Source organism: Macaca mulatta, chromosome 1, assembly GCF_049350105.2.
Source record: "Macaca mulatta isolate MMU2019108-1 chromosome 1, T2T-MMU8v2.0, whole genome shotgun sequence".
Taxonomy (NCBI): domain Eukaryota; kingdom Metazoa; phylum Chordata; class Mammalia; order Primates; family Cercopithecidae; genus Macaca; species Macaca mulatta.
In genome coordinates this window covers 104603561-104618235 of record NC_133406.1, presented here as the reverse complement: position 1 = coordinate 104618235, position 14675 = coordinate 104603561, and the positions used below count along the sequence as shown (strand labels likewise).

At 44.4% G+C, this 14675-nt stretch overlaps 1 protein-coding gene and 1 long non-coding RNA gene across 3 annotated transcripts in view; both read left to right on the top strand.

Annotated features, from left to right (window-relative positions):
- Nucleotides 1-14675, top strand: part of NOS1AP (nitric oxide synthase 1 adaptor protein) — a 304488-nt gene that overhangs the window by 220865 nt on the left and 68948 nt on the right. For both annotated transcript variants that reach the window (XM_077997522.1, NM_001164764.3), the window contains 1 exon segment: nt 1105-1197. In XM_077997522.1, coding sequence (XP_077853648.1) covers nt 1105-1197 — 93 coding nt within the window.
- Nucleotides 1230-5247, top strand: LOC144329895 (uncharacterized). The gene is made up of 2 exons (XR_013395630.1): nt 1230-1687; nt 3856-5247. It is a non-coding gene; the product is annotated as an uncharacterized LOC144329895 (long non-coding RNA).

Here is a 14675-nt window from a genome sequence, read left to right as displayed (position 1 = left end):
GGTTTCAGATGCGTCAAGGTGCTAGGTGTCTTGTTCCAGGTGTCTTGAGTATAAAAGGTCCTAGAAAAGAGATGTGGGTGGGCTCTGGGTCGTGTGTTTCTTAATTTTTAATCTGTAGCCCAGATGTTTGATTAGAGAACTTTCGAGTGAAGTTTGCTAGGTGGTGACAGTAAGATGGGAATCAGAGGAAAATGATTTTAATAAACTGGAGAAGTACTCAAAATGAAGTTCACTGAGGAGAATGTAGAATTATACCACCAGTTATGAATAGCTACACAAGTGTAAGAGATGGCTGTGAATAAACAAATGTACCAGAAAGAGCTGAGATTGAGGATGAGGCCAACATCCATCAGCAGTATGGGGCTGTGGTTGGAGCATCCCTGTCTAGGACTACAAATAAAGAGTTCAAGACACAGGGGTTGTCACTATATACCCCATGAATATGTACAATTATTTGTCAATTAAAAATATAATTAAATAATACCTAACAAATACATGGTTTGTGAGGCCATATCTTTTCTAGATGTGCCAAAATCTTCAGGCTAACAGGGCTGTGGGTAGACTTGTAGACTGACTCACAGATAAAGGAAATTTGAAATTGAACTTGTAGAGAGTAATTTAGAATTCATAATTATCTTTCAGTGTGTAAAAAACCCTGATGTGAAGATTGGTGCCAGCTGTTAGTCTTTGCTGAGGATGGAATGTAGTTTCAGCAGCCTTTGATGAGACACTAGGAATACTTGCCTGACTGTGGAAGTCATTAAATGATAGAAGGAGTTATTGAGGGAAGGTTCTGATTTTTTATGGGATATTGCAAGTAGACTATGTTTTCATTTCATGAGGGTAGTTGAGGTCCATCTACCCTAGCTGATGACTGAGAAGTGGTATTGACTATTCAGAGTCCCGTTTCTAACCCAGAGATTGCCTGGGCCCTGCCTGCAGACATCCACCTGCTTTTACATCCCCCGAGGTGCTCCCTGCCCCCGGGAGCTGTTTGCCACACCTGTCTGGGGACGTTTTTTCCAGGCGTGGACTAGCTGAGTCTGTGTAGATGCACTGATCTCATCAGATTGCACTTTCTTTTTGTTTTCTTCTCTCTTGCAGTATGAGTTTAAAGCCAAGAACATCAAGAAGAAGAAAGTGAGCATTATGGTTTCAGTGGATGGAGTGAAAGTCATTCTGAAGAAGAAGAAAAAGGTAAGTAGCTCTGAACCAGAATCTGAGGTGAAGAGGAAAGCAGGGGAGATAGACATGGGGTACCTTTTTCTTCCGGGCACCCCTCCAGAGAGAATCCCTCCCTTATCTGGCAAACTCTTCTGCTTTGAGCAGCAACGGTGCTGAGAGGCTGCTGCAGAGTGCAGGGTGAGGCGGGGCCAAAGGCCTAGTCACCGATTGGCTCAGTCAGTCCTGGTACTCCAGGTGATGGGAGTCACCTCCTGTCATCCATGCCTTCAAACCCCCTCCCCATTTTCATACCTTTATCTTTGAGTCCTGATGGTAGGAAATATTTTCAATTTTAGTGAGAATAGCAGGGTTCAGTGGGATTGGGCAGCAAGAGCAGGCTTCCTCAGCAGCTGTCCTCTTCGATTGCAGGAGCAACCTTCAGTCCCACCCCAGGTGCCATGCAGCCCCCACTCCCCGCCGCCCACGTGTGTCCTTGCATCCTGTTGCAGCCCATATTTACATCGTCCCTCAAGACCCAGCCACTGCTGCTACTCCGTGTGCAGGGATGGTAGGGTGTGGCCAGGTCGGGAGGATGGGCAGGGGGATTCATCCATTCCTCTGAGTTGGGGAGAGACAAGCAAGTGAGCATATGCTGTTTAAACACTTGTCTGTTTTGTACCAGTTGTATGTGGTTGTGGCAGGGTAACATTAACCCCTTGGAAAGGCTAGATCCGTTTGGTGGGAGGATGTGTGTTTCCAAAAAGAAACAGAAAAGAGCTTGGCTGATTGAGGATATATGAGGAGTCCTTTTTGTCCCTGTTTCTCAATTCTGCTGATGTTTTTATTTTTTATTTATGATGCCTTTGTTTTACATTTATTGATGGTAGCACCATGTCATACTCCTACATAGACCTCCTGAGCTTCTTTTGGTTCCAAATCTCAGTTGCTCTTAATTCAAATGGGACTTAAAGCAGACCTTGAATCTCAGGGGTAGAGGGAGAGTGTGGAGGTTATGGAAGCAAAGACAGATGCATCATAGTAGGCAACGTAAATTTGAAGAACCGTATAGCTGAGAGGGATCTTAAAGGGGACTTATTATATCAATCCAAGGGTTTAAATCTTCTTTATAACGTTGTAAAGGGGCATTGTCCAGTGTATGATCGGACACCTGTAGTAATGGGAAATTTACTACTTCCTGAGGCAGCCCCTTTCCTCTCTGGATGGTTATAAAGGTCTCTTATATCTTAATCCAAAACTTGTTCTTTCATGCTCCCTCAAAACTTTCATTGGTGGTTTTAGAAAGTGTTTTATGGCTATGATGCTACAAGTATGTAGAAAAAAGATACACTGTTTATAAAAGAACCAACTTCTTCAAAATTCACAAGTATAGCGAATTAAATATATTTGCCTTTGTAACCTTTACTGTGTGCATGGGCCCTATCTTGTTCTTCCTCTGGGGACATCTGTTTTGCCTCTTCTCCTCTCACATGTATGTACGGAGTGGACAGTCATGGGACCGTCTTTAGAGTATTGTCCTCTAGGAGTTCCTCAGCAGGACGGTTGCTGAAGCAAGCCGAGGCCTGTCAAGCCCTGTTAAAGAAATTGTGGATGACAACAATACGAATTTGAGCAAGAGATATCCTCAGAGGAAAAAAATGGGCTAATTTTGTCACATGTGTAAGATGACTTTCCTCAGCCCTTCCTGTGAGGGGACTGGTGGCTCAGGGCCCTCATGTAACAGCCTATAAAATGATTACTGTTTGTGGGCGCTTCCCAGGCCGCATGATGCTTTCACACCCATCGTCACCCAGCCCTTCAGCAGTCTCTGTGGACGTTTCTGTTGGTCAGCATCATGGCTCCCAGTCACTGGGAGAAGCAGCCACACAGATGGTTTTCTCACTGAACAGCCCACCAGAGGCTGAGCTGTCAGCCTTTCAGGTCAGAAGTTCAGATTCATCCATTTCGAACCTGTGAGCCTTAGGAGGCTAACTCACACTGACAAAGCTCAAAAGAGGCTGATGTATGAACTAAACTAAGAGTTTCTTAATTCACTCTGACACCTGCAACAGTCTCCTGGACCAAATACTCACACTATCCTGACAAGCATGTTTTCTTTCCACTAGAGGCAGGTGATGGGAGAAGGCAAATTATTATAGGGTTGCTGGGTGAGCATAGAAATGGAGCAATCAGCCTGCTGGCCTCAGGATCCACAATAAATGGGGCCAGTGAATCTTCCTAGTGGCCCCATTGGGCAGATGCTTTTCCTGGAGTCTCTCCGACAGACCCTGCCAGGGTTTGCTTCTGTGTCTCTCTGACTTCTATACTTCCACGGCTGACACTCCCAGAATCTTCCCACCACCTCACTACATATCCATTTCTGACTGACATATCTTTGTTTGCTTGCCTGCCTATCTGCCCGCCCGCCCTCCCTCCCTCCCTTCCTTCCTTCCTTCCTTCCTTGGTGGAGTTTCGCTCTTTTGCCCAGGCTGGAGTGAAATGGTGCAATCTCGGCTCACTGCAACCTCTAGCCCCTGGGTTCAAGTGATTCTCCTGCCTCAGCCTCCCAAGTAGCCGTGATTACTGGCGCCTGCCACCACGCCCAGCTAATTTTTATATTTTTAGTAGACAGGGTTTCGCCATGGTGGCCAGGTGATCTTGAACCCCTGACCTCAGCTGATCCACCCACCTCAGCCTCCCAAAATGCTAGGATTACAGGTGTGAGCCACTGAGCCCGGCTTGTTTTCTTTTGATTAGGTTAAATGTAAACACCTGCTGTCCTAGGGGCTGCTCTGTCCCTTTCAGATATCTTCATACACCTCTGTTGTCCATCATGGGGAAACTTCATAGTTTTGTCCTTAGGGCACAGTCTTGTTTCCTACCTCACTGTCTCTCCCATGTACCTTTACCAAATGTGGTGGCTTCCCCACTGTGCATGTGAGAAAACTGAGGTTGGATCACATGAGGCAGTGGTGCACTGAGGTATCACCTGTAGATAAGCTGCCCCGCCTCCACTAAGCACATGAAAACCAGGCTGGAGTAGCGTCTCCCTGAGGGAGTGCATGGGACCTCATGACTCACTTTGAAACTATATCCTGGATAATCTCCAGTGTGGTTTCACCCTCCTGCTGGCCCAGAAAAGAGACGGTCTAGCAGGTCTTTCCTAGATCTAACTCTTCTGATGCCAGGCTTGGGAAAATGGAGCCGCCCATCTTGTTTCCTGCACCCACACTTAGTGTCCGTTTCAGGGCCATGGCTGTGATTTGAATAACGCCTTTAATCACAGGGTTCATTTTACACCATCTCAGACAGATGAATGCACATGAACAGCAATCAGCCTTTTTGTCATCTTGTTCTCTTGTGACAGTTCTCTGGTATCTTAATGCTACCACTACACTCAGATACATGCACACTTTCTCTCTCTCTCTCTCTCTCTCTCTCTCTCTCTCTCTCTCTCTCTCTCTCTCTCTCTCTGCTTATAGAATTGAGAGAAGTGAGAGTAGACATGCTATTGTGTAAATGCACAATTTTCTCCAAGGAAATGGAATACTTGGCAAATTTCACTGATCACCATCATGATTAGGTTAAGAACTAGAGCTCTTTGCCAAGTAGCTGTAGGTGTAGAGACAGCCGTAGCCTGTGCTCAGCCGTGAGGCAATGGTACCATGTACGGCCTGACATTGCCCACTGATTCGTTGGTGCTCGTGCCAGGCTAGTGGGTAAAAATGTTGAATAGTCCTCTCCTCCCACAATTAGCTTGTTGATTTTCACTGGGTCAGTGTGACAAGCTGGAAGGAACCCTCAGCCCATTTGAGAAGACCTGGGTTTCAGTCCTGGCTCTACCCTTCCTGGCCTGTGGTTCTAAGCATGTTATTTTGCCTCTCTCAGCTTCAACTGTGAAGAGTTCAATTAGGTGATCACTTTAGCTTTTCTAGCTCAAATACTCTGTGCCAGCTCTGGAACCATGCTTTTTGGTATTTGTGTGTATATATAGGTCACCTGCATGTATTTAGGTCTTTGAGAACCTACTGGACTACCAACACCAACAACAACAAACCACAAAAACAAAACAAAACAAAACAAAAACAGCCCCTGGAGTCTGAGTGGATCACTATGTTGTTGTTTCCCAATCTTCTAGGGCAGGAGGGGACCCTCTGAGGTCCAACATCTCTGAAGCAGCCATCCAGCCTCCTCTTTCTCCAGCCTTTCTGTAACTGGCGAATGGTGATGTGTTTGCTGGCTGAGAACTGTGTTTACAGTGAGTCCCTGCCCTCCAGTGAACTTTTTAAGGGCAGGAGCCATCTTTGTAAGCCCAGCACTTGCCTGGGCACCAGACATATGTATTATGTTTTCAGTAATTGTGGCTGTTCGCTAGCTGCATGATTGAATATTATTTGTGTGTAGTAATGTCATTAAATTATGAAAAAATAAGTACTTAGTAATTGGATCAAATGAAGTCTAGTTTGTTACCTTTATCATATTGTCCTTCCTCTTTTTCTTCCTGTCAATCTGCCAGTTTAAAAGAAAGAAAGAAAAAAAAACAAGGATGAGATCCTTTCTCAAATATAGGAAGGCTTCCATAAAAATTGCTAATTCCATAGCATTAATTGTAGGATTTGTTCCGGTGACTGTAATCTTCAGGTGCATTATACTAGTGTAGGCAGTGGCCAGATATAATCAACTCTCATTGAGATGTAAAAAATATCTTTTTGTTTATAATAACAAATATCTAAAAATGCTGTCATCTTGAACTGATGCCAGTAGATCATGAATTTCAAATTCTTTATGAATCTTAGGTTGCATTTGTGATGTAAACTCAGTTACTAAGATAATTAGCTGTACTTTGATATCTCTCAACCAGCACATTTTCTTCAACTCGCATCTAGGCTCAAGCAATTATCTTTTCCATGTATATATAATGATTAGTTATTATAATACTGGAATCACACTATAGCACCATTTGCTAGGGAGTGGAATCCTGAATAAGAAAGACTAGTCTTGAACTTCATCCAAGGGATTTTTCTAATAAAGGACCCAAAGGGCTTCAGTTTTATATGGTTTCTCTTATGAACCAGTAACTTTGTTGGGATCCCCTAAGGCAACATTCTAAAAAGGCACCATCATTTTCATTAATTCATTGTGTGTCTACCATGTTCAAGAATCTGCATAGGTTATATAAGGATATTAAATATGAACTCTTCCCTGCAAAATTATTCTTTGTCACTGTATGCACGCATAGATCTATTACAGGTTTTATAAAATTGCGTTGCAGTTATTTATCTCTTTCCCCCATAGGTTGTTAGCTTTAGGGGGCAGGGACCATGTCCTCCCTCAAATCTTATTTCATCTGTTTGGAAAAGTAGAAGACCAGAGGGAGCAAACTGATGTAAGTAATTACACACTAAGGTGATAATGAGAACAGCTAATAGTAATAGCTAACACTGATATTGAGTACCTGCTATTGCCCAGGCCTTGTTTGATGCATGTTTACACTTAACAAATCCTACAACTGTCCTGTTAGGTAGATACCATTCTTACGATTGTTCAAAAGCAGATTGAGCAACTTGCCTGAATCTCAGATCCTATCAGTGGTGAAGTCAAGGTTCAAACCTTGTCTTACTTAAATTCCGAGCAGGTTCTTTCCACTGCTCTGTTGCTGTGTGACTGATCTTTTTGGACCCTTTTGGATAATAACCACTCCATAGGAAATGCCTAATTAATTAAGCCAGAGTCTTTAACTCCTAATCTGTACTCTGTCATGGGTGCATTATATCACAGGGAAACTATGTTCCTGCCCAAACAGTAGTGCTGGTTACTATGGAAACACAGAAGTCAGATCGAATTAAGAAAAGGAGGCACTCAGAATTATAGAACCAGAATTTAGCCAAAGAGGAGTAAAGGAGACTTAAAAAATGATTTAGCCTGATCCTCTAATTGATTAGATGTAGCAACAGAGGATAAGAGAAGTCCAGTGACTGTCCCTAAGGACACCCGGGTAGTTACTGACATCCAGGGTGTGAATCTAGGCCCTAAACTTCATCCAGTCTTCTTTCCACCATATTGTGTTTCTTGGCCATCTTTATTTTCTGCTACTTTAAAAACAAGCCTATTAGGAATTGTGCACATCGTGGGAGGATTTATTACTGCTTCAATTTTGAAATGCACGTTCCTATATCCATAGGTTATACCTGAAGGACAGAGATAGCTTTACTTTCAGTGTAATCCCATTCTATCTAGAAGCATGGAGAAGTTGTCAAACTGAGTTTATATGGCCTTTGCAATTTTTTTTTTAAGTCACCACTGCTATTAGGTGCTTGAATAATGCTGCATGAATAATTGTGAAGCTTGCAGGCTTTGTGATATGCCTACTGATAATTTCTAGTAGGGATAGGAAATGAATGTCAGTACAAATTTCTCCTCTACTTTAGCATTCCTGAGGAAGGGCTTCAGAGATGCCATATCCATTTCCACATGTCAAAAGGAGAAAGGACCACTGTGATAATTATTCCTCACTCTGTTTTCTCTTCTTGGCACAGTTCTAGGAAGACCTACCTCTAAACCAGTTCCCATATAACATTCCTTGCCAGGAGCTTTTAGAATGACAAAGTGGCTGTGAATTTCCATGGAGGACCTGACATTTGCACTCAACAGATAAAGGAAAGAGAAGGTCCTATATCAAAGTTGTGCTTACCCCATTCAGTGGTCTTACAAAAGCATACAGAGCAAGCCCTTTATCCCCTTCCTCTGTGGAAAGCAAAGAACTTCCTGGTAGTGGACAGTGAAAGACTGATTTCATCATTTGGAGTTGCAGACTACCTGCAGACTGCAGGTAGAAGAGTTGGATTTTATTTATCACTGGATTAGGTGGCCTTGGAGGGAAATAAGTCAACTTCTCTGAGCCTCAGTGGTCACCTTTAAGGTGGAGACCAATTTTAGTAATCTGAAAGCATTATGTAGAAGTTCTTTCCCTAAATGGAGGAAAGGACTCTTTTCCCCATATCAACTATGAGAATGAAAAACGAAGCAGATACAGATGACTTTCCTATATCTTTGCTTTCTCACCTTCTCACTTTCTGTGTTAGTCTAGGTCCTCTGAGAAGGTGATGCCAAGACATTGTTAAATGCCTGTGGGAGAAAATGAGGAAGCATCTGAGAAAGGCTGGGAGGGCCATCAGGCTGCAGGGAGGCCTGCCCCTGAGTGCAAGAGAGAGGGGAGGAAGGAAGGAAGGAAGGAAGGTTAGCAAAAGGCTCTTAGACTGCAGTGCGGTCTGAGAAAGGCTTGGCAAGGCTTCAGGGTGTCCAGAAGCCAAAGTTGTCTGTCTGGATCCGCACATCTCCCAGGAACAGGCCTGCCTTAGTATCCCTCCATTCTCAGTCACTGGCTGGATCAGTCTGTGGAAAGCATAGCTCCTGAACCAACATGATAATGAATTTCAGAGTGCAGCAGCTGGGGCCCTTGAGTGCACCTCCCTGTGACTGGAGGTCTGTGGTGTACACTCTATGATCACACCTTCCTTTCTCGCTCCAGAAAATGTTTACTAACCAAGATATGAAGTTGAGCCTTCCTTCAAGTTAAGCTACTCCCTCTATCTCACTGACTTTTAAAAATACCCTGGAGTAAGGAATTCATAAACAAAGAGAAGAGGGGAAGGGAGGAGATGGCACAGAAAGAGAGACAGGTTAATAAACTCTAGTTTAGAGACCTCCTAAAAGGCTCAGCCGTGCCGTGAGTGTCCTTGACAGGCACGGAGGGCACAGGAATAAGAGAAAGGAGTTACACATATCCACATACAGAGTTGGGGCGTGGCCGAATGCCAGGCAGTTGCCCCTAGGACTAATTAATCTGCTCCACCAGGCACTCCCTCCCTACTCATAATTTTGTGTCCATTTGCTTTATTGCTGGAGTGAGTGAAGAGGCCAATCTTTGTCTCCTTGAGCACTTAGCGTATTGGCCTCACCACTGCTGCTGCTGCTGCTAGTGCTCCTGCTCCGGTGGGAGCCCTGCCTGAGCCTGCACTCGTGGTGGAAGGAGGCTGAAGACCAGCCCTGCTGGTGCCCAGTCCTGCGGCTCCCCTGGGCTGTTTGCAGTAAATAAGCCTGTGAAGGTCCCCCTTTCCCCAGAAGGTACTCAGAGAGGTGCTGACAGCTTTAGAGGTGTGTGTCCCCTCCTTTCCTCCTCTCTTTTTCCTCCTCTTTCCTTCCATTCCCATCTGAACTGAAAATGTCCTCATTTCCTGGCATATCATGGAGACCACAGCTGATCCTGGACAGTGAATAGCAAAACTGAAATTTCCCTCACATAGCTACCAAGACTCCAAGTCTTTATTTTCTTTCTTTCTTTTTTTTTTTTTTTTTTGAGACGGAGTCTCACTCTGTCACCCAGGCTGGAGTGCAGTGGCCGCATCTCAGCTCACTGCAAGCTCCGCCTCCCGGGTTCACGCCATTCTCCTGCCTCAGCCTCCCGAGTAGCTGGGACTACAGGCGCCCGCCACCTCGCCCAGCTAGTTTTTTGTGTTTTTTAGTAGAGACGGGGTTTCACCGTGTTAGCCAGGATGGTCTCGATCTCCTGACCTCGTGATCCACCCATCTCGGCCTCCCAAAGTGCTGGCATTACAGGCGTGAGCCACCGCGCCCCAAGTCTTTATTTTCAAGGTTTTTTTTTTTTTTAAAGGAAAAAAAAAAAGACTTCAAAGACAGTTAAACTGAGTTTGGCTGCAGTTATTGTTCAGTAATGCATCTGTGTCCTATCTATTTTTGAAACCAACTTTGATTTATGATCCCATAGGTCTGGGAAATTCGTTTTTCTTCCTGTTTTTCTTCTCATTTCAAATTTTTTTTTTGTAATTGTTTTTCCTTAGAAGAGTATTTCCATATAGAGAAGTGAGGAGGGGCTGGTTTGTGTTGTTTTGTTTTTTTCTTTGAAATATTTGCAAAATAGGGGTAATAAAAGACATAATTTCAGACCAAGAGAAAGAAAGAATCAAATTGTTCTTGAATTAAGACCCATTGGTGACAATCATAAAGTCACGTGAAATACGTGAAGCGGGGCCTCCCTCTAAGTTAAGCTATTCATTATATTCATTGCCTATGAATTGTGCCAGAGTAGTGGAGTCAGCACTAGTCCAAACATCAGGAGAATTTGTTTTTACTCTTGGCTGGGCTACTAACAAAGGGTGACACCTTGCTTGAGTGACTACACTCCTCAGGGTATTATTTGAAAGAGGTGCAGTGGGGGAGGGGTGGAGACCCTTTAGTTCTAAAGTTCTTGGACTATCATGTAGGCCTTGAGGAGATTGGGTTAAAAAGCTCCAACAGTGGCCGGGTGCGGTGGCTCATGCCTGTAATCCCAGCACTTTGGGAGGCCGGAAGCAGGCGGATCACCTGAGCTTAGGAGTTCAAGACCAGCCTGGCCAACAAGGTGAAACCCCATCTCTACTAAATATACAAAAATCAGCTGGGCATGCTGGCGCGTGCCTGTAGTCCCAGCTACTTGGGAGACTGAGGCAGGAGAATCGCTTGAATCCGGGAGGCAGAGGTTGCAGTGAGCCAAGATTGCGCCACTGCACTCTAGCCTGGCGACAGAGCGAGACTCCGTCTCAAAAACAAACAAAGCTCCAACAGTATTTGCATTAGTTCCTTGAATAACCAAAACACTGGTGAGTCCCTGCTACTCCCCAAACCCATTGAGTTATCTTAATAATTTCCTGATCTCCTCCTAGATTTAATATTTTTCATCCAAGGATGAAGGTCTGTAAAGTGACAGGACTAGATTTTAATGAGATCTTCAGAAAACGAAAATAAGTAGGTTGGTGAAAAGATCCTTTTGGTTTTCCCCTTCTTCAGGACATTCTATATGGGTTCTGGGACCTCTTTTAAAAGTAAAGTATGTTTTGGCTTCTGTAGACCGTGCCAATGCTCATTCTTATTAAATTAACCCAAGGGGCCCTGGGAACCTGGTTTCTCTGTCCTCCTATTCACATCTGCCAGAGAAAGAAAATAGTTGTTCTGTATTATTTTGCCTCATTATTCTTTCCTTTTAATGAATGTCTTAGTAACATTCTATAGAATTGCTGAGAAGAGGCTTGCCCGGGTTAGCTTTGATAACGGAGGTGCATTGCAAGGCTTGGAGGAAACATGAGCTGGCACCCGACGCATCCTCTCCCTCAGTGTTGCCGCCAGTGTGAGTGGAAATAGAGTCACTGGTCACAAAAACTGTCCACCGTTATGGGGCTCAGCCTAGACTCCACTTAGGATTTGATATTCCCCAGAGAGAGGAATCGATTGGGTAGAGTTGGGTCTTTTTACTGTAGAGCTCAATGATTGAGTGGTTTAATGCCAGCCCCTTGCTGGCTCCCCATGGTCAGTCAGGTGGGGATCCCGACCCCAGACAGTCATGGCCAGGTTAGCACAGTTGGCTTCCTCAGACGTGTGCAGCATAAACCAAACCACCCTCATTCAGACCCTCTTTGGGGCTGCTTTCCTCAGAAAGGGACAGGGCATGTGGCTGGTTGGAGTTCACAGCCTCTTTGGTGTATTGAGTCATTGGCTCGGTCACTTTGAAAATCACACCAGAGCTGCAAGGACTGTTGGGAGCAGACTGCCTTGATGATAAGAGCATGAGAGAAGTAAAGATGCATTCTCTCAGGAGCAAAGCACGTCTGCTGATGCCCCACCAAGTGTTTAAGCCACAGCAGCCACTTCCTGAGTACACTGAGGTGGGCCCTGGCCTGAGACAGTGGGACTGTGGTCAGTTGACTCTCTGAAATGTCAGGGGAGTTCCCTGTGCCAGGCCTGAGACTCCAGAGCAGTGTGTGTTGTGTGAAAGAGACCCTCTGGCTGAGGATTTCAGTCCAGTCTTTCTTTGGTGTGTAGCAGTGGCTCTCAACCCTAGGGTCACATCAGCACCACTTGAAATGTTTGTTAAAGCTACAGATTATCGGGCCTTACCTCTGACCCACTGTATTCATGTCTCTCAAGAGGTGGAGCCAAGGCAACTGTAGTTTTTTTTTTAAAAAAAAAACAACAAAACAAACAAACAAAAAAACATGATAGATATAGGAACCAGACTTTTACTTCTGGGAAGACCAAGTAGATGCACTTTCCCCTATTCCTCCTGCTAAGTACAGCTGAAAACCCTAGACGTTATATATAAAATCAACATCCGAAGGTTCTGAGAGGTGGAGAGAGGGCAGCCTGGCTAGGAACCTAGGGACCCACAAACTACATAGTTGTGAATTCCCTGGGTTTCTTTCACCTCATACATCCCAGATGCAGAGCTGAAGAAGCTGGCAACTCACACATGCCAGTAGGAACAGGCGTAAAAGCCCCAACAAAAGCCTGTTCTCTCCAGCCAAAGAGGAGAAAAGGGGCAGCACAACAAGGCAGAAAACTGTCCACAATAACCACTCTCTTCCAGCCAAACAATCCACGGAAGACCGGCCGCACCGCCACCCAGGCCCCTGTGACTGAGCCGGAGCCCAGGCTTCCACCCTTGTTGGGCTGTAATGAGGTGCCCCAACACCCCCTCCGGTGGTGCCACCAAAGGCTGAGAAGGGGGCCAGGCCCTTCTTCCCTGCCAGCTGGTAACGAGTGTCCCGCACCACCCTTCTCGCTCCCGTTTCCCATGTGGTGTCTGTGGAGAAGCTACACTTCTACCGCTGACCTGCAGTCATGAAGCCACTGACTGTGTATGTTGTCAGTGGATGCCATGTGGGAACTCCAAGGCACCCCTACCCCTAATTGGAAGCCCAGTGGGGACCTAGAACTCCCACCCACACCCAGCAGTAATGAGGAGCTTGCTTCCCCTGTGTATCAGCAGAGGCCGAGTGGGAACCCAGCCTTAACTCCCTTCTGGGGGTAATAAGGTGGCATCCTACTCCTTCCCCTGTTTAGTATCACAGTAAGACAGTGAATACAGAAAGTTTAAATAACATCTAGAGTCTTACAATACTCAAAATGTCTAGGCTTCCATTGAAAATCACTCACTTTACCAGGAATGAGGAAAATCTCAATTTCTATGAAGAAAAGACAATCAATTGGTGCTAACACCAAGATAACAGAGATGTTAGAATTATCTGACAAAGATTTTGAGAGAGCCATCACAAAAATGCTTCCATGAGCAGCTATAAAAACTTTTAAAACAAATGAAAAAGTAGAGTCTCAGCAAAGAAAAAGAAACAACCAAATAGAGATATTAGAACTGAAAAATACAATAGCTAAAATAGACTCAATAGATGGACTCCAGAGCTTCATACACATTGCTAACTGCATTGAATTAAAAGTGCAGGTAGAATATGCGGTTATGGCTAGAGATGTGACTTAATTTAATATTTATGTTGTAAAGATTTTGCCCTGAGATCAAACCATCTTTTAAGCATATTATTATATTTTGCTGTTTGAAGGATTACTATGGAGAATGATGATATTGGATGTTTACAATATACATGCAGGTATTTGGGCTTTAACTCTGAAAAATTTCAGTGCATCAGTTGGAAACCAGCCTAATGTGTGCTCATTATGAGGTCATTAAAAAAAGTGCTATAAACCAATCTGCTGGGTTAGGAGGAGTGTCATGGCTGGAACATTAAAAGGCTGCGTCTCTATACCATGCTGATCAGGGATCCAGTTCATTTTACCAGGTTTGGCAGGGATCACTGTTAAGTAGAATACATACAAAGAAAATTCACTATGGTAGCAGGTAGTCTGGAAAACTTGTCTAGTGAGGGATGTTTACAAAACCTGGGATTATTTAGTATAAAGATGTTCTGGACTTGCTGTGTTTATGTATTTGAAGGGGTTCTTGCTTAGAAAAGAGATTAGTTTGTGTTGCTCCAAATAGGTAGTTCATATATTAAAATTTTATAGGGTAGTCAGTAGCAATTATAGGAAGGTATCTTTTTAAAAAAATATTTAGTTTTTGGCTATAACTGAAGTTTTGTTGTCTATAAAACAATGTTTGATATTGGATGTTTTTAAACCAGTCTAAAATCCACCTCTATGGATTGTATTGGTATTGAATCAAAATCAAAAGCAGGAATTAAATGTGTGTGTGTGTGTGTGTGTGCATGCACGCGTGCACTTATGGTGTTTGGGTAAAGCTGCTGACAATGCTTCTTCCTAATGTCACTGCAAGAGCCTGGACATGATCTCCACTAGTCCCAGGTGGGGGCCTAACAACCTCCAAAGCCCAGTATGTTTAGAGAGTGGCCACCCTGTGTATTATCTCTGAGAAATCCATATAGCTAAAAGCATTCAATTAATCCACTGTATACCCTTTGCCCTTTCCCCCTTCTTGAGTCCTTCTTTCATAAACGAATGTGTTCTTTCCTAATTTCCCTGGACAGCAAAGTCTCTCTGACAAAGGCCGATGAAGGTAGAGCAGGATTCTCTGTCTCTGCACCTGGAGGTTGGACCTGTGGGGGTGTCATTGGCCACTGACCCTAATGTCCCCCGACAATGGGGTGCTTCTCACCTCAGCAAGCACTGCAACTTTCCTCCAACTCCTCATCCCCAGC